The 26,291-nt window shown below is 41.9% G+C and overlaps 1 protein-coding gene across 4 annotated transcripts in view; it reads left to right on the top strand.

Moving 5' to 3' along the window:
* Positions 1-26,291, top strand: part of LOC126354409 (solute carrier family 22 member 7-like) — a 237,948-nt gene that overhangs the window by 66,815 nt on the left and 144,842 nt on the right. Inside the window, exon 2 of one of the 4 annotated variants that reach the window (XM_050004025.1) lies at positions 8,607-8,731. The exons of 1 other annotated variant lie outside the window; for it this stretch is intronic. In XM_050004025.1, the coding sequence (XP_049859982.1) occupies positions 8,607-8,731 (125 nt within the window). Of the gene's footprint in view, positions 1-8,440; positions 8,732-26,291 lie in introns of those variants that run through there. 2 more of the 4 variants (XM_050004024.1, XM_050004027.1) reach the window with 2 other exon arrangements.

Here is a 26,291-nt window from a genome sequence, read left to right as displayed (position 1 = left end):
GTTACAGGGGGAGGGTTACGGGGGTGAAAGAAGGTAATTCTGAAAATAATTTCATTGCCCGAGGGACTGGATGTTGGCGTCAGCGATTCCGTGAAAATATGACCCTGATATCATACACTACTCTCCATTAAAATTGCTACACCGAGAAGAAATGCAGATGATAAACGGATATTCACTGAACAAATATATTATACTAGAACTGACATGTGATTATATTTTCACGCAGTTTGGGTGCATAGATTCTGAGAAATCAGTACCCACAACAACCACCTCTGGCCGTAATAGCCGGGTGGGATTAGCCGATCGGCCTAGGGTGCTGCAGTCATGGACTGTGCGGCTGGTCCCGGCGGAGATTCGACTCCTCCCTCCTGCATGGGAGTATGTGTTTGTCCTTAGGATAATTTAGGTTAAGTAGTGTGTAAGCTTAGGGACTGATGACTTTAGCAGTTAAGTCCCATAAGATTTCACACACATTCGAACATTATTTTGGCCGTAATAACGGCCTTGATACGCCTGCGCATTGAGTCGAGCAGAGCTTGGATGGCGTGTACAGGTACAGCTGCCCATGCAGCTTCAACACGGTACCACAATTCATCAAGAGTAGTGACTGGCGTATTGTGACGAGCCAGTTGCTCGGCCATCATTGACCAGACGTTTTCAATTGGTGAGAGGCTGGAGAAAGTGCTGGGCAGGACAGCAATCGAACTTACTGTATCCAGAAAGGCACGTACAGGACCTGCAACATGCGGTCATGCATTATCCTGCTGAAATGTAGGGTTTCGCAGGGATCGAATGAAGGGTAGAGCCACGGGTCGTAACACATCTGAAATGTAACGTCCACTGTTCAAAGTGCCTTCAATGCGAACAAGAGGTGACCGAGACGTATAACCAATGGCACCCCATACCATCACGCCGAGTGATACGCCAGTATGGCGATGACGAATACAAGCTCCCAATGTGCGTTCACCACGATGTGGCAAAACACGGATGCGACCATCATGATGCTGTAAACAGAACCTGGATTCATCCGAAGAAAATGACATTTTGCCATTCGTGCACCCAGGTTCGTCGTTGAGTACACCATCGCAGGCGCCCCTGCCAGTGATGCAGCGTCAAGGGTAACCGCAGCCATGGTCTCCGAGCTGATAGACCACGGTGCTGCAAATGTCGTCGAACTGTTCGTGTAGATTGTTGTTGTCTTGCGAAGGTCCCCATCTGTTGATTGAGTGATGGAGACGTGGCTGCACGATCCGTTCCAGTCATGCGTATAAGATGCCTGTCAGCTCGACTGCTAGTGATACGAGGCCGTTGGGGTCCAGCACGACGTTCCGTATTACCCTCGTGAACCCATCGATTCCATATTCTGCTACCAGTCATTGAATCTCGACCAACGTGAGCAGCAATGTCTCGATACGATAAACCGCAATCGCGATAGGCTACAATCCGACCTTTATCAAAGTCGGAAACGTGATGGTACGTATTTCTCCTCCTTACACAAGGCATCACAACAACGTTTCACCAAGTAACGCCGGTCAACCGCTGTTTATGTATGAGAAATCGATTGGAAACTTTCCTAATGTCTGCACGTTGTAGGTGTCGCCATCGGCGCCAACCTTGTGTGAATGCTCTGAAAAGCTAATCATTTGCATATCACAGCATCTTCTTCCTGTCGGGTAAATTTCGTGTCTGTAACACGTCATCTTCGTGGTGTAGCAATTTAATGGCCAGTAGTATATGTTCCAAGAATGCTGATACTAATGTCAGCGAAATTGCTGCACGTTCTCTCCTTGCGCCCTTCTTACATCATCAGTTAATACAATACTCTAAACGTCAATGTCGTTATCTCCTAAACGTCTTATTGAAATAAAGCTTTGTTAGAGTAAGAAATCATAAATTAAATAACCATGGCCTGAAAATTATGTTTGTCAGTTTGTCACTTCTTACGAGACTGTAATTTGGAAGAATGTAATACACATTTACGTGCAGTAGCGACTGTTGTGTAAGAACAGAAGAGCACGTGGATATCCCAACTTTTGGCATCTTCCAGTTTGACTGGTTATTTTTCTTTGAATGTTGTTACACGTGATGTAGATACAGTAATCTGAAATACATGGCACTAAATCCAGTGCAGTACGCTACATTGCTACACCAATAGACACCGTGGAACGCGGCATCAGGGTTAGTTTTCCAAGTTTTAAGGAGCTTTTGCACATGCGCAACTGGCATGACGTAATTGCGTTACGGCCCAATTTGACAAACAACGTATGTGATTTTCGGCGTGCATATCTAGCCCTTACCATTCACCTAGAAGTTTACGGCAATGCTACCACATCGTAACAGACTGCAGCAAACTTTTATTCCCGTTCGCTTGCCATAAATTCTGTTAGACCGTAGCACACTCCTCAGATACGCCAGTTCATTCATCATATAATAAAATTAGATCGAACGTCGGTATATGTCATAGCTATAGTGACAGAAAAACCTATTTCATCTAATTATGGATGAGTTACGGTATATTAAGTTTTGAATTTTATCATACCGTTATCCATTCGAGGCGCTCAGTATCGTAAAGCACATCATCGTCGATTGTGAAACTGTAGCATTGATTCATGCTTCTGACATCTGTTGGTCTTATGTTGGGTCAGGTTTATCTATCCCGTAGGCCCACATTATATATATGAACATTGCCGAAGAGTTGTCTCACCAAAATGTGGGATCCAAACGGCTCATTTGTACTCTAGTCACGTTAGCGTGTTTGTAGATAGAAGTACTCGAATTTAATTAATTCCACAGGCAGCAGTTTGTTTCCAGCTGGTTGTTTACTGTAGAGGAATCGGCTTTCGTGTGCAGTGTCAACATGAACCTGTTTTATGTGCTAACAGAAAAGAAAATTACCAGTAAAGGTAAGCCGCAAAGGACCTAGGGTCTCGTAGACCAGATCCGTTGACTGAGGAAGTGACAAAATCAAATAAGCATGGCTCTAAGCGAATATTTAAAAAAGGAGTGTAACGTAACATTAAGTTGTTGTGTGGGTGCAACGTACGAATGTCTTATTTTCGTTATTTGATGTGAGGTCCGCCAGTCAAGCAAAACACCGTTTTTTATCAGTACACAAACATTTCTTGGCACCACTGTGCCATAATCAGTGGGTTTTCGTTTTCATTTATTCTGCAATGTGAACATTTTTGAAACGTGATTATAAAATTGTGTGCATCTTTTTAGTTCAAACAACAGATCGTTTCTTTTTCTGAATATCATTACATTTGGTGTGCATGAATTTTCTGGATCAATTGTGTGTTAACTGCTACAGGTAGCTTGTCACCTGCAAACCAAACAATGTTGATGAAAAAGGTTTTTTGCTGGGAGTTAACCTATCTTCTAGAACGCAATTTAGTTTGTGTCGATGTTTTCGTGCATACATTCGTTCTTACTTACGTTTTCGTATGGCCGCATCATGCTAAGGTGTTGTTGTATACACACTTAACTATAACAAGTATTTTCCACATATAACGTAGCAAGAACACTTTTCACTTATCCAAAACACAGTGTGATTGTGGTTTGTTGGGTGTCCCAGCCCAGTCAGTGTTCATTTGTGCACCAGAGAGTTCGGCGCCAAGTTTGAATTTTGTTTGCATTTTATCTTTGTGTGTGTGTTTTCTGTGCGTTTCTTACCTGTGTGTGTTGTCTTTGATATGGTATTCCTCTTGTGTGTAAATATTGCACCTTTGCAGATTTTAGTGTATTTTCTTTCTTTCTCGTATGTGTGTGTGTGTGTGTGTTTGTGTGTGTGTGTGTATATACACTCCTGGAAATTGAAATAAGAACACCGTGAATTCATTGTCCCAGGAAGGGGAAACTTTATTGACACATTCCTGGGGTCAGATACATCACATGATCACACTGACAGAACCACAGGCACATAGACACAGGCAACAGAGCATGCACAATGTCGGCACTAGTACAGTGTATATCCACCTTTCGCAGCAATGCAGGCTGCTATTCTCCCATGGAGACGATCGTAGAGATGCTGGATGTAGTCCTGTGGAACGACTTGCCATGCCATTTCCACCTGGCGCCTCAGTTGGACCAGCGTTTGTGCTGGACGTGCAGACCGCGTGAGACGACGCTTCATCCAGTCCCAAACATGCTCAATGGGGGACAGATCCGGAGATCTTGCTGGCCAGGGTAGTTGACTTACACCTTCTAGAGCACGTTGGGTGGCACGGGATACATGCGGACGTGCATTGTCCTGTTGGAACAGCAAGTTCCCTTGCCGGTCTAGGAATGGTAGAACGATGGGTTCGATGACGGTTTGGATGTACCGTGCACTATTCAGTGTCCCCTCGGCGATCACCAGAGGTGTACGGCCAGAGTAGGAGATCGCTCCCCACACCATGATGCCGGGTGTTGGCCCTGTGTGCCTCGGTCGTATGCAGTCCTGATTGTGGCGCTCAACTGCACGGCGCCAAACACGCATACGACCATCATTGGCACCAAGGCAGAAGCGACTCTCATCGCTGAAGACGACACGTCTCCATTCGTCCCCCCATTCACGCCTGTCGCGACACCACTGGAGGCGGGCTGCACGATGTTGGTGCGTGAGCGGAAGACGGCCTAACGGTGTGCGGGACCGTAGCCCAGCTTCTTGGAGACGGTTGCGAATGGTCGTCGCCGATACCCCAGGAGCAACAGTGTCCCTAATTTGCTGAGAAGTGGCGGTGCGGTCCCCTACGGCACTGTGTAGGATCCTACGGTCTTGGCGTACATCCGTGCGTCGCTGCGGTCCGGTCCCAGGTCGACGGGCACGTGCACCTTCCGCCGACCACTGGCGACAACATCGATGTACTGTGGAGACCTCACGCCCCACGTGTTGAGCAATTCGGCGGTACGTCCACCCGGCCTCCCGCATGCCCACTATACGCCCTCGCTCAAAGTCCGTCAACTGCACATACGGTTCACGTCCACGCTGTCGCGGCATGCTACCAGTGTTAAAGACTGCGATGGAGCTCCGTATGCCACGGCAAACTGGATGACACTGACTGCGGCGGTGCACAAATGCTGCGCAGCTAGCGCCATTCGACGGCCAACACCGCGGTTCCTGGTGAGTCCGCTGTGCCGTGCGTGTGATCATTGCTTGTACAGCCCTCTCGCAGTGTCCGGAGCAAGTATGGTGGGTCTGACACACCGGTGTCAATGTGTTCTTTTTTCCATTTCTAGGAGTGTATGTGTGTGTGTGTGTGTGTGTGTGTGTGTGTGTGTGTGCGTGCGTGCGTAGTCTTTATCAGTTTGTGCTGCTTTTGTTTGTAAAGTTCCTTTAATGTGTTAAATAGTGTGCCCTTACAGAGTGTAGTGTATTAGTTTAAGACCTGTTATCCTTCTGCTATTGCCTTCTGTATATGGAATTTTCCTCAATGGTCAGTTTGTTGTATAGGCTGTGGCTGGGTTTTAGCATTCTTAAGTCTGTTTCTATTGTGGTTGGGTGTTGATTGTTAGCTACAAGGTGGTCAGCAAATGTGTTCTGAGATGTTCTGAATATCTTGTTTTGAAATTTCTGCATGCTTGTCCTACGTACACTGACTAGCAAGTGTTGCGTGTGAGTTCATATATTCCTGATCTGTTAAATTTATCCATGGGTGTTCCTTGTGTTCTGATCTTTTTCTGTGTAGTGTTCTCTGTCCTGTATCCTATTTGGAGTCCCTGTTTCTTTGTTGCATATTCTGTGAACAATCTTGTTATTGTAGGTGAGTATGTGCCATTTCGTTTTGTGTGTGTGTGTTGTTGATCTGTTGTGTCTTGTATGTAGTCATTGTTTGTGTTTTGTGTTGTTCTGTGCTGGATGAGGATTTTTGTGTGTGTAGTATGTTCATTCTTGAACTTCTTGCATAGTTTTTGATTCAACGTGTCTACCATATGGGTAGTATAACCATTTTCTACTGCCATTTGTTTTATTGTGTTTAGTTCTTGTGTGTGGTTCTGTTTGTTCATGGGTGTTCTGTTTAATCTGTGGAGCATGAATCTGAAGTTTGCATGCTTATGTGTCAGTGGTTAGTTTGATAGGTTGTGAATGGTGGTGCTTGTGGTTGGTGGTTGTCGGTTTCCTGGATATTGTGAAGTTGAGTGTGTTGTTTGTTTTATGTACGGTGAGATCTAGAAAGTGTTGTGTGGTGATAGTTTCTGTTTGTAATGTGAAGCTAATTTTTGGGTGTAAGTTGTATATTTTATTGTGTAGCTGTTCTATTGGTGTACGTGGTTCATGAATCAGGCATATTATGTCATCAACATAACGGTACCAGTATATAACTTTGTAGTTTTCTGATTTTATTATGTGTCTGAAGATCATGTTCTCCAGGTTGTTCATGAATATGTTGGCTAGGAGGCCACTGATTGGTGATGCCATTGGCAGTCCTTGAAGTAGAGAATAAAATTATTTTTTTAATACAAAATAATTTTGTTATGTTATGGTCTTGAGTATGGTTGTTATTTCATTGATGTGTGTGTCTTGTGTGTTTCCTTGTTGTTTTAATCTTTGTGTGAATATGTTGATTGTTTCATTTATTGGAATGCAAGTGAACATTGATGTGACGTCGAATGATATGAGGGTTGTTGTGTCCGGTATGTGTATGTTCTTGATTCTGTAGAGTAACTCCTTTCAGTTTTCCAGATTCCTCTTGTTGTCAAACGTGCACAGTTCAGCCTGGAAGTTAATTCGTTAATTCATATAAGTGTTAGTGATCTTGTACATTTGTCCGAAAAAATAAACAAGCACAGAAATTCTCACTTACACAAAAATGCGGAACAGGGAATATCGAAAGCTGAAACATTATACCGTTCTTGCTATAAACTGTACTTAATTATGCACAAAACATCGAAATGCCACAAAAACAGTTCTTTCTTTTTTCAGACAAGCTGTACATATTATTATTATTATTATTACTATTACTATTATTATTATTGGCAGAGTCTGTTGTTGTATAAAAACGTTGATAAGCATAACTGTTATACAGAAGATGCTACTATTAATTTACACTCACATATTTTACTGAATCTAAAAATTTGTGAAGTCCCTGAACGTATACTCACGAGCCGCCACTGATTACACGGCCGAATAGTAACACTTATATTTCCACTGCTTACCCGCTTAACGATTCGACTAAACTCATCTGAGAACTGCAGCGCCGGTATTTATAACCGACTCATGAGCCAGTACAAGCCATCTTGAGAAATATCTGAGGCGCTGCAGTCATGGACTGTGCGGCTGGTCCCAGAGGAGGTTCGAGTCCTCCCTCGGGCATGGGTGTGTGTGTTTGTCCATAGGATAATTTAGGTTAAGTAGTGTTTAAGCTTAGGGTCTGATGACCTTAGCAGTTAAGTCCCATAAGATTTCAGACACATTTGAACATTTTGAGAAATGTCACTTGCGAATCTCTCAAACTCAAATACGTTATCAATATTTTTATTCGTGTAACTTTGCTGCTTTGGTAAAGACTAAGATGTTAAAACAAGTGGTAGTTCGATCCATTTACACATGTAACAGGTATCTTTACTTACTGCGATCAGTAGCTAAATTTCAAAGAATTACGGGAATGACGGAATCAGTTCAAACTTACTACAAAGATCTGAAGTGATTAGTTGTAATTTTGCTAGGGTATTCAAGAGAATACTGGTCTACTGTAGTTTGTGATGGGTTAAGCATAACTACACATTAAGTATGCCCCGGATCAACACGACCATTCGGTCGTTCCTAGCCGTAGATTTCCCACAGTATTAAATCTGGCATTTCGTCACAACATCGTGGGGGGTGCTTGGTTATGGTCTGCATGCCATCGCGTTAACACATCCGATGTAGTTTCATATTCCTCATTATGGAACGGTTTTAGTGGGGTTTTCGCTGGTTGGTACCACTGCAAACGTTTGAAGATGACTAACTTCGACGATGGCGAAACGGTGACCACCTATGGGCTGAAAAGCATCCGTACTTCGTCTATGTCGTAGTAGCAGATCAAGTTAAAAAATTAATTTTTCATTCTGGGAAAGATCTGCTTGTACAGATTGGACAAGTACGATGTCATAGCAAGTAAAGTTTCATTTAAGAAATCTCACAGTATTTCTTTTAAATAATATAAGCAATCTATTCAGTTTTTAATCCAAGTAAGAACACGCTACTGTACAATACACAATAAAACGTTTACAAAGAAAGACTTCAAGAGAGTGAGATAACGGGTCCTATGTACATGAGTATAGTTTTGTCAAGTTAAAACGTATATCAGGACAAGTTTTATCCGCTGATTACACATCCTATTGAAAAGCTTCTTTGCTCTTGCAGTATTCTGTTGCTGATAAAACACTTTGTCTATTCCTTTGTTTCCCCCACGTTTTCTGCAAACATAACACAGAAGTTTATCGTGTAGCCTTGTTCCACGATGAGCTCCGACACAACTGCACTTGAATGCAGTCACGTAGAGAGTTTTCTCCCGCACTGTTGAGCGACCTGTTTGTTAGTAAGTAGGGGCACGAGCAGGATTCCTCTTCGTTCACTCAGCTAAGTGGCTCATAACGTATTTGCTACACCTTACAAATTTTGTTACTGGGGATGAATGATCACGAAGGATTAGTCTTCCATCATCGAGCAGGAACAAGCTTATGTGACCTGAATGTTGCTGCGTGCGGGAATTGTCTCAGGAAAGACTATCTCTCTGCCCGCACAGACTGTTCTGTGTCCGCTGCTTCACAGGTAAATACCTAATCTTTAAACTAAGATTTTGTGACGAATCTCATTTGTTTCAGAGCTTTAGCGTACAATCTACGCACTAGCAGCACTTTGCTGCTCACTATAATTTCAGTTCGCTGAAGGTTTTGTAATACTTCTTCGTGCTTCATTTGTTTCTTCTGAAGCTGAACAGAAAGACTCCGTTAAGGAACTTTTGTAGTGAAATTCGGGGTTGCAACATGCTCTTGATTCTTATTAGAAACGTGTACTATGATTTTGTATGTGTTCCTCAAAGAGATGAGCACGCAGATGAGGTTAGGTACCACGAAAATAACTTCAGCGAGCTATGTAATAATGTAAAGAAGGTCCTGTAGAACCCAACATTCTAGAAAATGAGACCCGAAGAAAAGATCTGACTAGTCATTTCACAAATATGCTGAAACATGATTAGACTTTTTAAGAAATACCTGACACTTTCTGGCTGCTCAAAACAGTGTGGCATGCTATAACTCGAATCAGGGGGTTTTGCAGTTTACAGGCAAATGCTCTACCATACTTAGCTACCTTTTTTTTTCTTTTCAATAATGGTCTCCTTACCTTTCCTTACAGACCTTCCATTCGCTCACTTTTACTTGTCTTCCGGGGTACGTTCATGTGCTTTTTCTCTTGTTTGTTAAAACATGATGATTCTCTAGTGAGATGGAAGAGAAAAGCTGACCCAACTATTTCTTTTGGCGTGCTAAATCTTTTATTGATCATCTCATTTTAAACTATACTTAATTGTACTAAGATACAGTATTTCGGCTTTATCTCCACCGGTACCTCTGTGCTATCTCCGAAACGCCACACGAGTTCTTCTGCATACCTTGCGGGGCTAGCACTCCTGAAAGATAGGTTACTATTATTTCTTGAATTAGTTTGCACTCTGCAGCGAAGTGTGTGGTGATTTTGAAACCTCATGGCAGATCAAAGCTGTGTGGCGGATCAGGACTCAAATCCGAAACTTTTACCTGTTGCGAGCAAATGCTATACCATCGTTTTCCCTGCTGTATTTTTGTTCTTGTCGTTCTATTTTATTAATTTTTCAGTTAAGAGAGACAGTGTTACTGTTGACGAATCTTCTTTTCGTAAGAGCTGCTTTGGTGGACTTCCACGCCGTAAGATTCCTTTGCGAAGAAAAAAACTGTATTGATGGAAACAATAAACATCCTCTTGGAGTTAAGGTCTTATTTAGTTTGCTCTGTGCCATAATTGTTACAAAGCAAGGTAAAATTTTACTAACGTGAAAGAACATTTCTTAGACACGTTGTTGCGTAAATATGAACATATAAGCATGAATAAAGGGAATGGATGAATTTGAACATATTTGTGTATTTATTTTATTTTTAAGAAATTTTCCACTTTTGTATTTGTAGTTATCACCGTAGGGAAGTTAAATACACGAATCGGAAATTATGGTTGACTAAACGCACTTTATTGCTAATAACACTGCACAAACTAAAAGTACATATTTATAGATCAGTAGTTAAGTCGGACTGCTGAATGCAAGGATGTCAGGGAGATTACATTGTCAGAGGTTCTACGTTTGTAATGATTTTTGATTGCTTCGTAGCCTGCAGTCTCCACAAAGTCTCCGACCCCCCACCCCTTTTTCCATAGTACGCAGCACAGCTGAAAGAATCCACATTGCCTTCACTCAGTCCAGAATGTACTCCTGTAATTATCATCATGGACGGCGGGGGTGGCCAAAACAGGAGTGCTGTGCGTCATCCGGACACATGAGTGTGAACACAGCTGGGGGCAATATTTGTCGTTAGATGAGGTGCGGTGAAGAGGATAGAGGCTTCCCCGGCGTATTCACAGTGACTCACACGTGTGTGAGTGGATCGTCGTTGTAGGGGTAGCCAGCTCATTGGACAGAAACCCCTTTGCCAGGATGAATGCAGAGCAACCAGTGTGGCGTCGCTAGACACAGTAAAACAGAATTACATATTACTTCATTTGTTTCTCTGTGTACAACTAACTGCCGTATCTTCAGCGGCGGCTGGTGACTTAGCAAGCAGGCGAAGAACCTACTAAACTCAGTGGCTGGCTCAGGTTGCTATAGCTCGTTGCATCAGCCCTGCATGGAGGCCAGTGACTCCTAGTAAACCAGGTTGCCGCCTATGCTGTGGAAGGCACATCCTGTCGGAAGCTCTGTGCGGAGATGGTAGTGACTGTGGCATATGCACGTTGTGTCTCACACACCGTTTTGAGAGTCCTCTGACATTCACGGGTCACTGCCCGTGTTGGATGGACCGCGATGTAGGATGCTGTGAAGTCGTGTCGAATGCTGATTCTGGTCCACAAGTCGGTAGGCCATTTGTTCCAAGTGACGCTGGGGCTTACAGCAGACTGTGTCCCTGGCTGGCACGTTGATGGTAGTAGGCCAGTGGTATCGATAGGGGGGGGGGGGGCTGCTACTAGATGCTGTCTTTTATCACCGTGGCTCGTGGCTACCGATCGGTATTCATCTCGTAAGAGTATGACCGGTACTGTAACAGTCTCATACACAAGGTATCACAATACAATCATCAGGGAATCGAGTGTGAATGACATGAACTCCATCGATCCTACTGATTGACTGACTCTATTCTACTGAGGTGGAGTATTTATGGTGTCTAGGAGAGGCTCTGCTTTTTGACATCATTCGTCATGACTGAGTCGGTTCTGCGCTGTAAGAGTTGTATTCCGTTCTGCTACATTTGTTTCAGCAGTTTCTTTCAGTGTCTTAACTGCTGTGACGGATCCCCCGATATGCGTTGTTGCGTCCGTCCTCTTTAGCGATTCTTACAAGATGTTGCGAGGGTAACGGAGGCTGGTCGTTAAACAATATTCCGCTGAGCTTCCTCGCACTTACCAATAGAAGTGTTGACATCGCCCTCCTGTGATTGATAAGCTCTGTCTAATGTTTACGCCTATCAGCTGATGTTGATACTTTCGTGTGCTTGAGTAATTTCATTTTCCTGTTCCCTTACTGAAACACTCCTTTCACAATACAAAAAAACTCCCGAAGTATAGTCTTTCTTAACCTAGTCAACTATCCTCCATTTTTTTTTATTTGTTCTGAACCTTTTGTTCCCGTAAACACAAAAAAATCTTATTCCAGTTTAATATTGTTACTTTGGTTATTCATACACTGTCCAACCCAAAATTTCTTGTTTCCTCGTACGAATCTACTCCATGGGTATTTTGTGAATAGTTGCTTGTCTTGAAAGAGTGTCTTCCTTTTTTGGGCAAAAATAAGCTGCACAAATAAGTGCTAGCACCCAGGGGTCACTAGTGGTTGATACACTGATCGTAAAAACCGTCTACATATGTCTTGATATTTCCGTACATTCTGTAACGTTTGATGTATAACGAAATTTGTTCTTTCTCTCAAATAATTAATTCATCTATTGCCTGTAATGAAGTGAGATCCAAGGAACTGATATGCGTCGTTGCGTCCTCCTTAGTATTTCTTACACAATGTTACGAGAGTAACGGAGGAAGGTTGGTATGCACTGTCCAACAATAATCCGCTGAGCTCACTCGCACTCACACGCAAAAGTGTTGACGAAGCATTCTTGTGAATGTCTATTTGTGTTGAAATATTTGGTCCTAGAAGCTGTCTCATGTTAATACTTGTGTGTGCTCTAGCAATACCGTTCCATTCGACCCTAGATAATGTCACTCTCCTGTTACCTTACTCTATTCTGTTTCTGTGCTCTGGGAACTAGTTCCGGTGACTTCTACGTGTTCAGTGGTTCAACAAGTTCAACACATTCTGCTGGCTCCATCCACTGTGTCACACGATCAATCGCTCTGAGAAAGTACATATAAGCATTTGAATCTGGAATGGGGCCATCCAAGTCTATGTGAACACGGTGTAGCCTGCCTGTAGTGGTGTCGAATTGGTGAAGGGACAGGGTGTGTGAAGTCCTGTTTTGCTCCGCTGACATGCTGCACACGCTTGTGTCCAATGTTTCCAACTTTGTTCTTGTAGCCACACGAAACGGTCTGTTGCCAATTTCGTCAAGGGTCATACCCCTAGGTGAGACAACTGGTGTAAGCAGTTAAAGACACGTCTGATTCTCTGAGCCAGGGAGTGATGTTCCAACTTAAGGGTGGTGTGCGCATTGTAGAAAAGTTCTTGAATTTAATGGTCTTGTGCCTGTACTACTGGAAACTCCTCGTCCTCTATACTTGTGGACAATGCGTTCACGGTTAGGTCCACTTCAGCAACTGTTTCCCTGTTTGCTTTTTACTGCGAAGCCATCAGTGAGCGCTGCTACCTAAGGTAGTGCTGCTGTCAGAGGTTAATGACACCTGTAGAAATTCACTGTCCCCTGAAATTTCCTCACAGGTCTAAGTAGCGCTTCTAGTAGTTCTATAAGTTCCTGCGTGGGGTGGAGTCCTTCGTGATCTACGAGATGGCATATAAAAACGACTTCAGGTTGTCTTTCTTTATTACCACGCTCTGTCGATCTAACATGTTACGAACCCTGCAAAGCTTCCACGTGTTTATGTAGGAAAGCCGAGAAAGCAAGGAAGTCACATGTGTAAGAGGAGCAAACTGGAAATTGGAGTCATAACTTGTCAACGAAGCGCTACCAGGCTTCTGGGGCATTTTTAACCCATCCAGAATAACGAAAACTCATCGAGTCTGAACGGGGTGATTATAGCAGTTTTGGGCATGTCTTCGCTCGCTGTAGGATTATGCTTTCTTGCAGTCTGACTCCCTGAAAATGGCGGAATCTGCCAGACATTTGGGAAAAGCTTCCAAATTCGGGACTGGAAATCTGTTGGGTATTTTTCGCGCATTCAGAGGCTGATAGTCCCCATAAAGTCTGTATGAGCTGTCCTTTTTTGCCATTAAACCTACAGATGAGACCTACAAACTGTCCAATGGCCGCACTATTTCCATATGCAGTAGCTCATCTGTTTGTTTTAGTCACAAGTAGTTGATCTGGTGCTAAGCACTGCATTCCAGGTGTAGAATGTACACTGTGCAGAGTATCGTGTTTGACTCCTCACTGTTGACTCTGTGTTCGTAGCGATTGTTTGATATCAGCGTCACATTATGGAGCCACTTGTGCACTTTGAATACTGCTCTGACTGACCTGAACTTTCCGTGAGGACCATCGCTGTTACTCTCGTCCCAGTGGGCTGGAATGTTACTGTTTCAATGGCTAGAATGATGTACGATGTTGCTCTTGATAGTGAACAGTGTAATACTATTGCTGTTCGCGTAGTAGTTTCGTGGATGTACCTGCTCCTTGCATAGTAACTGAAGTATTCAGTACTGCATTCTTATCTGATAGTTGAATTCTTTTAAGGTTGGTTTCTTCGTTTCTCACGATTGCATCCGACAACACACGCTTCAGTCTGTCTGTGAGAGGTGAAGTTTGTAGATTTGGTGTGTGATGTTCATCCATGAAATCGGCAGATCGGTGTACAGTTTCACCTGAAGAGGCCTGCCTAAGTGCTTTTGTTACCAGGTATGGGAGAAGATGAAAGTAGTGAAAGAATATCGATGTGTCTTCTGTAACGCAATGGATCTATACGTCATTTTATTGATGGAGAACCACGTAGACGAATGGTCGAATTGGAAATCCGAAAAGGGATTGGTTGACGTCTGAACTGAGCACTTCAAGTATTATGTCGGCGTTTCATGAGCACAAGCTTGGCGGATGAAAGCTCTAAAGGTGCTCGCGGTGTGGTAGGAACTACGGTAAACATTTGGTGTCCAAGCGGCTGGGATGCGTAATCGATAGCTAACGGGCTGGCTTATCTACTGCCTGGTACGGATGGAACCAATAACGCACGAGAATGTCCTCTTAAGAAACGGGTTGCAGTGACGGAATAAACTTACGGCTGTGATGCACCAAGATTGTATTTCGTAAAATCACGGCGTGAGACTTGTTGTTCACATCCACAAATAACACTGACAGTGTTCGTCACATAACACATTGGAGTTGTTAGTTCATATTTTAGTCTTGCATCTAACCATGTGATAATGTTTCATGGATTGCAATCTGTATCTCTTCCTCGTATGATCCGTGCAACATTCGTGTGTTGTCCATGTAGTTGTCGAACGCGAGTTTCTCCTTAAATGCCTGTTCCTGCTATAGCGTAAACCCTGGAAACGTACTGCAAGTTGTTCCCATGTTCACCAACGATGTCTGTGCTGAATAAAAGCGTTCATATTTCAGTCAATAACCGATACTTGCTTTAAGGCACAACAAGGCCATAAATTAATTATTTTCCACATCTATGGTATCACAATATTCTAAAACGTTTACAAAATAAGCCGTCAACACACAATGTGCCATTTTAACATTGATTACCTGGGAACCTAGTTGAGGTTAAGTACAAGAAAAAATCGCTGTATGTCTCAAATAAATTATATTACCTCAGATATGATGCAACATGTTCTGAAATGCAACATAAACTTCAAATTAAATATTGCCACATTTAAACTGTATGTTTTACTTAAAAAAATTAATTGCAAAAATAAAACATTTTATATGAAAACCCACTAGGATCGCATGTAAATTATCAAAATTAAAATTTATTAATCAATTGGCAGAGCCGACCGGAGTGGCCGTGCTGTACTATGCGCTACAGTCTGGCACCGCGCGACCGCTACGGTCACAGGTTCGAATCCTGCATTATGCATGGATGTGTGTGATATCCTTACGTTAGTTAGGTTTAAGTAGTTATAAGTTCCAGGGGCCTGATGACATCAGCAGTCAAGTCCCATAGTGCTCACAGCCATTTGAACCAATTGGCCGATTATGATGGCGGCATGACCATTAGAACTTTATGATGACGGCTGGAGAGAGCGTGACGGGGAGCAGTCCGCTATGTAACGCTGACAAACACTGCTCCAGCAGTACCATAATCGAAACTGGTCACATGATTAATAAATCTTAATTTTAACAATTCACAGGCGATCCTAGATTGTATTTACTATAAAAAAATTATTTTAATTTCGATCGTTGTATTCCCAAAACAATGTTCCAAAAGATGGAAAACACTCGCAGTTTGCGTATTGGTAATACTGATAAGTACAGACAGGAACTTTTAGTTTAAGCAGCACTCATTTACGAAGATAGTACGTGCGCGTACCACACTTGCAACAACTATGAACCCTAAAACTACATGTTTTTCCGCTTCTAAAGTCTTTGTATATCTTATTTAAGTACACACAACTTGTATATAAATTATGAAAGGAAAGGTGCATCAGTTAAACGTTCCTCTCAACATCCTGCTGATTCTAGGTGCTCATTTGCAACTTCACTCTATGTTTTCACTCCAACTTCAGACGACTATCGATCCTACTCAAAGTTTACCTTTAATAAATATAATTTCAATGTCGTGCCAGCTATTGCCTCCCGCTTTTGAAGCCAGTAAGGATACTAATCTCTCTACCAGTTCATTAGGCCCGATATCTGCTAGCGATTTGCTGTCGTACGTCCTCACCCTGTTCTTTTCTGTAATAATTGAGACGTGAGATTTACAGAAATTAAGGAAAACGTGGGATGGAGGACCCACCAATAAAATTTTCTTTTCACACAACCTATTTATTTACCGATACATAATCACCATTTTTTTTTACTAGATGAAAAAATTTGTGAAATGAATAAGCTTTTGCAAGAGAAATCAAAACAACAAACAACATGACAATAACTACAAGACGACCAGATCTGCTGCCCGTCTGTTAACGGGTGAAACGGTAGTGTTTACTACCTCGCTGGACACAGTTTCTCTTATTAAACGCCTTTCTTGAACAGATGAAGACTATATAAGCACCACTGATGAAACAGTATTTCAATTACTCAGACAGATAATGTAACTTTTAATTTGAAAGCTGTATGTCGAAAGGTTCGGGGTTAAATTGCGCAGCTGTGCTTTAAGGTTAAACAGATTAGGAAACAATTATGACAATGGTAATGTCTAATTCAAAGCAAGCAACGTCTTAATTTCAAACGGCAGCCAAGGTGCTACTGGTTCCCAACCCGTCCCTTTACACAAACTTATTCTGACTAAAGCCCTGGTGACAGTTGGCTGGTAACATTTTGAAAGTTAAACTGATTGTCAGTTATGAAGACGGCTCTGAAAGAACGTTTTAAAACATTACTTATGAACACTTATTACAAGAGAAGTCACTCAGCGGAACCAAAAGATCCAGTTAAAAAGTGGCTCTGAGCACTATGGGACTTAACTTCTGAGGTCATCAGGCCCCTAGAACTTAAAACTACTTAAACCTAACTAACCTAACGACATCACACATATCCATACCCGAGGCAGGATTCGAACCTGCGACAGTAGCAGTCGCGCGGTTCCACACTGTAGTGCCTAGAACCGCTCGGCCACTCCAGCCGGCCAAGATCCAGTTAAAAATACACCAATAATGACGTGGTCTTTCAGAGACAGCAACGCACAGCTTAGTACAACAGGTTGTTCAGAGTATGACTAATGCAGTTACAATTAAAGAGTTGAACTGGTTAACATCCAAATCTAATTACAAGGCCTCTGTATGTTTAACAGCATCTTGTGCCTTAGTATAATTGTTCCGACTGTATTTATGACAAGGAGCTGATTCATTAGAACATTAATGATCGGTTACAAACCAGAAAGGAAAGGCAATATAATATCGGAGATCCTAGAAGGTTTCAGATTGATTATATAATGGTAAGACAGATTTCGAAACCAGGTTTTAAATTGTAAGACATTTACAGGGGCAGATGTGGACTCCGACCAAAATTTATTGGTTATAGACTGTAGATTATAACTGAAGAAACTGCAAAAAAGTACCAGTTTAAGGAGATGGGTCCTGGATAAACTGAAAGAACCAGAGCTTGTAGAGAGCTTCGGAGAGAGCATTATGGAAGGATTGACAAGAACAGGGTAAAGAAATACGGCAGAAGAAGAATGGGTAGCTTTGAGAGGTGAAATAGTGATGGCAGCAGAGGATCAAGTAGATAAGAAGACGATGGCTAGTAGAAATCCTTTGGCAAAGCAAGAGATATTGAATGTAACTGGTGAAAGAACAAAATACAAAATTGCAGTAAATGAAGCGGGCGAAAAGCAATGCAAACTTCTCAAAAATGAGATCGAAAGGAAGTGCTAAATGGCTAAGCAGGAATGGCTGGAGGAGAAACGTAAGGATGTAGAAGCATATATCGCTAAGGGTAAGACAGAAGCCGCCTACAGGAAAATTGAAAAGACCTTTGGAGAAAAGAGGAGCAGCTGTATGAATATCAAGAGTTCAGATGGAAAACCAGTCCAAAACAAAAAAGGGAAAGCTGAAAGGTGAAGGAGTATACAGGGGGTTTATACAAGGGCGATGTACTTGAAGGCAATATTACGGAAATGGAAGAGGACGTAGATGAGATGCGAGATATGATACTGCGTGAAGAATTTGATAGAGCACTGAAAGACCTAAGTCGAAACAAGGCAGAGGGAGCAGACAACATTCCGTTAGAACTACTGATGGGCTTGGGAGAGCCAGCCATGACAGAACTCTTCCATGTGGTGAGCAAGATGCATGAGACAGGCGAAATACCTTCAGCAAGAATATAGCAATTCCAATTCCAAAGACAGTAGATCTTGACAGGTGTGAAAATTACTAAACTACCACCTTAATAAGTCACGGTTGGAAAATACTAACACGAATTCTTTACAGACGAATGGAAAAACCGGTTGAAGCCGACATCGGGGAAGATCAGTTAGGATTCAGTGGAGAAGTAGGAACACGCGATGCAGTACTGACCCTAAGACGTACCTTAGAAGGTAGGTTAAGGAAAGGCAAACCTACGTTTCTAAAATTTGTAGCTTAGAGAAAGCTTTTGACGATGTTGAGTGGAATATTCTCTTCCAAATTCTAAAAGTGGTAGGGATAAAATACAGGGAGCTAAAGGCTATTTACAATTTTTAAAGAGACCAGATGGCTATTATAACAATCAACACGCGCGAAAGGAAAGCAGTTATTGTGAAGGGAGTGAGACAGGGTTCTAGCCCATCCTCGATGTTATTCAATCTGCATACTGAGCAAGTAGTATAGGAAACAAAAGAACAAAGTTGGAGCAGGAAGTAAAATCCAGGGAAAAGGAATAAAAATGTTGAAGTTTTCGGATGGTACTGTAATTCTGTCAGAACAGCAAAGGATTTCGAAGATCAGTTGAACGGAATGGACAGTGTCTTTTAAGGAGGATGTGAGACGAACGTCAACAAAAGCAATACAAGTGTAATGGAATGTTGTCAAATTAAATTAGGTGATGCAGAGGGAATTAGATTATGAAATGAGATACTAAAATTAGTAGATGATTTCTGCTACTTGGGGAGCAAAATAACTGATGCTGGTCAAGTATACAGAATATAAAATGTAAACTAGTGATGGCAAGGAAAGCGTTTCTGAAGAAGAGAAATTTGTTAACATAGAGTATAGATCTAAGTGCCAGGAAGTCTGTTCTGAAAGTATTTATATCGAGTGTAGCCATGTATGGAAGTAAAACAGTTTAGACAAGAAGAGAATAGAAGCTTTTGAAATGTGGTGTTATAGAAGAGTGCTGAAGATTAGTTGGGTAGATCATCTAACTAATGAGGTGGTACTGAGTAGAATTGCGGAGAAGAGGAATTTGTGGCACAACTTGCCTACAAGAACTGAGCGATTGGTTGGACACGTACTGAGGCATCAAGGGACCACCAGTTTAGTATTGGAGGGAAGCTTCGAGATTAAAAATAGTAAAGGGGGCCAAGAGATGAACGCATAAATTCAGATTCATGTAGGCTTCAATAGGTACTCGGAGGTGTGCAGGCTTGCACATGATTGTGTAGCTTGGATAGCTGCACAAAACCAGTCTTTGGAATGAAGACCACAACAACAACAACAACAACAACAACAACAACAACAAGACCGATTTGTAAGACCCTAAAATGAGTTGTTAATATATACATTTTTGTATCTTGTTAACTACGAAAAGACCGCATCTCGTTGTCGTGCGGTAGCGTTCTCACTTCCCGCGCCCGGGTTCCCGGGTTCGATTCCCGGCGGGGTCAGGGATTTTCTCTGCCTCGTGATGGATGTGTGTTGTGTGTTGTCCTTAGGTTAGTTAGGTTCAAGTAGCTCTAAGTTCTAGGGGACTGATGACCATAGATGTTAAGTCCCATAGTGCTCAGTGCCATTTGAACCATTTTAAACTATGAAAAATAATACTATTGCTAAACGAATGTACTTCCTTTACATAGTAGCAGACTGAGGTATAACACACTTGTGCAAGTCTTAACAGTGCTGTGTACCCTAAAAGTTTCTTTTATCAGTAGTGCCAATTACGGAGCTGTGAGGATTTTAATAAATAATAAATACAGTTTAGGTGCAAAAATATTTGATATGAAGCTTACAAAAATGTGAAACCTTGCGCATAATACAACTTTACTTTTTCTCTAATTTTCGTAGAAGTCATGCATATTGTGATGAGCATTCAACCCGTGAGTACTTCGACAAGTTATACAGACACTTCAGAAGCGAGAAAATATCTAGTTTTAAAGTTTTAAGATTCATAGAGCTTGCAAGCTGAACTTTCTTCACAAACGAGTTCTGCTTCACCTAAAAGTTTACATCAGTAGTGCTAATATGCAATGTGCTAGCATTTTCCTTCTGGAACGCTGTCCCTGAAAAAACAGCAATAAAAATGTTTCTAACAAAAACAATGTAGCATTACATAATTTTTACTAAATTTAAGTTTAATAAACTCAGAAGAAAACTTCAAAAAGTCAAGATCGCGAGCATATAATTTATTTGGATAACCGGTTTCGATAGGTACGTTGTCGCCTTCAGATCTTATGCTCTGCAAATACAAATAGTACCCTCCACCTGTGCTTTGTGTCGTGTCAAATCACGAATGTTATGTGAAGATCATGAACTTTAGACGCTTATTCGTGGTATTACTCGACGTCGAGTGGTTATCAGATACAAGGGTATCGTTAGGAATGTTCCATGCAGTGTGACACGAGCGCTATTACTTTCTGTATATGAATGATCTAACCGGTAGGGTGAGCAGCAACCTGCCGCTGTTTGCTGATGATGCCATAGTGTACAGAAACCTGTCGGCGTTGAGTGAGGTTTTGAGGATACAAGATGGTTTAGACAAAATTTCTACTTAGTGTGATGAATGGCAACTAGCTCTACATTTAGAAAAATGTATATTAATGCAGACGGATAGGAAAGACATTCAATGTTCCAAGACAGAATTAGTAGTGTGCTGCTTGGCGCCGTTACGTCGATTGAATATCTAGGGGTAACGCTGCAAAGCAGTATGAAATTGAATGATCATATGAAGATAGAAGTAGGGAAGGCGAATGGCCGACTTCGGTTTATTGGGAGAGTTTTAGAAAATCGTAGTTCGCCTGTAAAGGAGGCCTCATATACGACACTAGTCTGATTCATTGTTGAATACTGTTCGACTGTTTTGGAACCGCACCAGTTCGCTTAAAGGAAGGCATCGGATCAGTTCAGACGCGGGATGCTGGATTTGTTATTAGTAGGTTCGAACAACACACAAGTATTACGAAGATTCTTCAGTAACTCAAATAAAAATTACTGGTGTGAAGGAGACGTTACTCGAAGAGCGCTACCAATGAAATTTAGACAACCAGCATTAGAGGCTGACTGTAGAACGCCACCAACGTACATTTTGCGTAAGGACCACGAAGGTAAGATACAAGCGATCAGGGCCCGTACAAAGGCATGCAGACAGTTGTTTTTCCCTTGCTCTATTTGCCAGTGTAACGGGAAAGTAAATGACTAGTTTTGATACAGGCTACCGTCCACCTCGCACCATACGGTGACGTGCGGAATATATATGTAAATGTAGTTGATGAAGATAACACAAATGGATAATTGGGTACTGCAACTATCAGAACTAATGAAATAATTTGGAGGAATCGATCTGAATGCTGATCAGTGGGTTATGGCTCTGAGCACTATGGGACTTAACATCTGTGGTCATCAGTCCCCTAGAACTTAGAGCTACTTAAACCTAACTTACCTAAGGACATCACACACATCCATGCCCGAGGCAGGATTCGAACCTGCGACCGTAGCAGTCGTGCGGTTCCGGACTGATCGCCTAGAACCGCTCGGCCACCGCGGCCGGCGAACAGTGGTTTATGAGATGAATCATTGCAACAGAGTTAGTGAACGTTTTGATCTTTGTAAACAGACGCGAGCAATCTTCCTTCTTATGTCGCGATTAAACACACGTGACTAAAAATGATTTCTGGCTATCTTCTTAATCTCTGTTGATAATCCTCAGTGTCCTCAACTCTGGCGACTTGAGATCCTGGTTTCGAGAAACACCCTTAATCTCCTCCTCTCCCTGTAATTAAGACACGCTCGGGTGAAAGCCTATAGCAGGGTAAGAAAAAATTGCAAAACCAACTAGACGTGTGGCCCGGCCTGTGTAGTGGATATGGACGCTCCTGTCAGAGAGTAACGTCACCTCGTTAAGTCTATAAAGGCTCAAGCAGCCATCCACAATATTTCGCTGTGTGTGTGGTTCTAAAACGAATCAAGGGACATCGTAATCATGGTGACAAATCTCTTGGATCGTTGAACAGAAACGAAGGCAGTCGTAGAGAACAAGTTAACGAATAAGTTATTAACCGCTGTACGAAAAACGTAAATGTAACTGAATATCTACATTTCCAAGTATCTATTTCCCCAAATTAAAGTCACTCGTCAACTGCACAATTGAAATATTTTGATACAACTAGCATATTTCGACAGATTAATCTATTATATTGGAAGGTCAATCAGATTTAGGAATGTAGAAACCACTAGAACATGGTCATAAATGAATGTAAAGCACAACAAGGCTCTTACTAAAGCTAACTCAATACTGGCTTATACTGCTTAATAAGAAGACAAAAGATTCGGGTCGGGCGATTAATATGTCCTAAATGCACTAAGTAAAAAATACTTACGTAATATTATTTTTTTTTTTAAAAAATACTTTACATACATTATGAGATCAAGAGTATCCGGACATCTGGGTCAAAATGAATTACAATTTCGTGCCGTCCTCCATCGATAATGCTGGAATGAAATATGGTGTTAGCCCACCCTTAACCTTGATGACAGCTTCCATTCTCGCAAGCATACATTCATTCAGGTGCTGGAAGGTTTCTTAGGGAATGGCAGCCCATACTTCACGCAGTGCTGCACTGAGGAGAGGTATCGATGTCGGTCAGTGAGACCTGGCACGAAGTCGGTGTTCCAAAACATCCCAAAGGTGTTTTATAGGATTCAGGTCAGGACTCTGTGCAGGATAGTCCATTACAGGGATGTTATTATCGTGTAACCACTCCGCCACAGGCCGTGCATCATGAACAGGTGCTCGATCATGTTGAAAGATGCAGTCGCCATCCCGAATTTCTCTTCAACAGTTGGTAGCAAGAAAGTGCTTAAAACATCAATGTAGGCCTGTGCTGTGATAGTGTCACGCAAAACAACAAAGAGCGCAAGCTCCCTCCATGAAAAACGCGACCACACTATAATATCACCTATTCTGAATTTTACTGTAGGCATTACTCACGCTGGCAGATGAGGTTCGCAGGGCATTCCCCACGCCCACACCCTCCCATCGGGTCGCCACATTGTGTACCGTGATTCGTCACTCCACACAACGTTTTACCACTGTTGTATCGTCCAATGTTTAGGCTCCTTACACCAAGTGAGGCGTCGTATACCGTTTACCGGATTGATGTGTGGCTTATGAGCAGCCGCTCGACCATGAAATCCAAGTTTTCTCACCTCCCTCCTAACTGTCATACTACTTGCAGTGGATCCTCGTGCAGTTTGCAATTCCTGTACGATTGTCCAGATAGATGTATGCCTATTACACATTACGACCTTCCTCAACTGTCGGCGGTCTCTGTCAGTCAACAGACGAGGTCGGCCTGTAGGCTTTTGTGCTGTAGGTGTTCCTTCACGTTTCCACTTCACTATCACACCGGAAACAGTGGACTTCGGGATGTTTAGGAGTGTGGAAATCTCGCGTATAGGCGTATGACACAAGTGACACAAACTTCCACCGTGGTCAGGTGACTGGGTGAGTTCCGCGGAGCACCCCACTCTGCTCTCTCACGATGTCTAATGACTACTGACGTCGCTGATATTGAGTACCTGGCAGTAGATGGCAGCACAATGCACCTAATATGAAAAACGTATGTTTTGGGGGTGTCCGGATATTTTTGATTACATAATGTATATTTGTGGTCATGTTCTAATTATTTGTCTTTTCTTAAGTTCTGTAGATTTCCGAAGAAAACAGATTAACCCGTCAAAATAGAATAGGTGCTCTAACATATGTCAACATTGCAGCTGACAATTTGTTTTACACTGGAAAAAATATAAACTACAGTTGCTGGAAAACAGACAGCTATCGACGAAAATCATAAGTCTAATAGCTAATTTGAAATCCTGATGCACTCAACAAACTCTTCATAATGCTTCTTTTGGATGCAAGGAGAATCACATGGACACCAGGTTTCCAGGCATCTGTAACAATTTATCAGTATCTTTCTTATTGCAACCCGTGTACATGATGATTATAATGCAAATGGATCTATACTTTTACTGACAATTCACCTGCTGGGTGCTTTATTTTCTGTGTACTATGCCGTATTTCCGTAATGTTCTTCATTGTTCTGTTGGCTTTAAGTTTCCTTGCGATACATTTAAGGTCCATTAAAGGCAACAGAACAACGCAGAACCTCACACAGCCAAAATAGTACGATTAAATAGCATAGTGCACAGAGAAAAACGCACTTGAAAAGGGGAATCATTTCTCGAAACGCGTCGTGTAAAATACAAATAAAAGAAAATCGTGATTTTTAATACAAAATTGATTTATAAATCAATCCTATGTTTTCGCAGTTGCAGACTTTCATTAACCATTTCTAACGGATTCAAATCAGAAAGCAAACGTATCAGCATGTTTCAAGTAAGTTTTTATCGTGTCTATGCTTCAATATCTGCAATATTGACTAAAAACCCGCTTCCCTTGGTAATTATTTTAATTTATTTTCTGAGGATATTCTAGATCACTCAAAAACATTCGAGAACATCGTAAAAATGTACAGTCAAAAACCTCGTAAACATTTTAATATTTCGCGCTCAAAAATACTCTAGAATGTTCAAAGTTTCTCCCATCTACTCTTAAATCTACTGATGTGCTCGACAATACCCTACTCTGTCACTCATTCATTTCTTTATGGAACACTATTCGTTGTAATCGATCTCCTTCTTTCCGTTGACTAATTATGTCACAAATTGTGAACTCATTGACCACAGTTACAACAGCAACTTCATTGACTTGAGATATAGTGAATCGACGTTCGAATATTCCAGCTGGTCTTTTGTTGGCTCGAAGCACAGATTTATATTCACATGGTACCTTTGGTCCACTGCTGTCAGCCAATTGATTGAGCATATATAAGATCTTATACACTTCTTCGCTGACTTATCGTCTTAATCCATTTCTATTTGCAAACTTTGGCCGACCTCTGATGGCTCGTCGTCAATGAAATACACTTGCAAAAATGTACAAGATTCGTTTGGCAATGGTGACAATGTTTTCATTCTATGGGAGATTCGTCCTTTACTGCAAAACACAGAACTGAATTGATGTTGTTTACCGCTCATGGAAGTGTCATTTGAAAGAGAGGATTTTACCCCAACTTATCCGTGGTTTCTCCAGTCATGTAACGAAATAATTATCACGGAGACACTTCCAGTTTATCCACCCATAAAACCCATTCCTGGCGTACCTCTGCTGAACGTCTTGACACCACAGAACTGACACACTTTAAGGGAATTACAATGGCCTGATTCACCTGCGAAACTGTAATCTCAAATACTTCTGCTTTGTATTTATACGATAGTGTATATGTGCACACTTACGATCGTTGTCTTTCACGAACTTCACTCTTTGGAACTGTACTTAATTCATTTCATATCATTCCTTCGTAGTTTATCTATTCTCTAATTTCATCTGGGAAAAATTCTACAACACTCTCGAACACTTTAAAAAATTGTAGGACATTCTTGAACATCTATGAAATTTCTGGAAGACTCTATAACGTTCTGGAATATCGTACAACACTCTCTAACCTTGAATATCCTGTACCGTGTTGGAACATTTTAAGACGTTCTTGAACATTCTAAAAGGAACATTGTGGACAGTTTCGGCCGTTTTAGCCCTAGATTCCCAGCTGTCTAACCGACTTCCCAAAACAAGTCCATTGGTGCGATGCCCACTTTTGACACATATGTCTCCGAACACAACCACTGCAATTAAAAACCGAAACCATCTTCATGCATGTCGTGTTGGAGGTTACCATACAGTATAATCACCACGGGCCTGCAGGGGTGTGTCGCGGAGCTACAGTGACTCGCATGGACGAACCATACTTACATTTAGCATTAGTAAGTATGATTTTCATGTTGTACGTAAGGATAAGTTCGTGAAATAACTCTGGAATACATAATTATTTG

The sequence above is a fragment of the Schistocerca gregaria genome, chromosome 3 (assembly GCF_023897955.1).
Source record: "Schistocerca gregaria isolate iqSchGreg1 chromosome 3, iqSchGreg1.2, whole genome shotgun sequence".
NCBI classification, from domain to species: Eukaryota; Metazoa; Arthropoda; class Insecta; order Orthoptera; family Acrididae; genus Schistocerca; species Schistocerca gregaria.
Note: the sequence above shows the minus strand (reverse complement) of the source record. Positions and strands in the feature narration are given on the sequence as shown.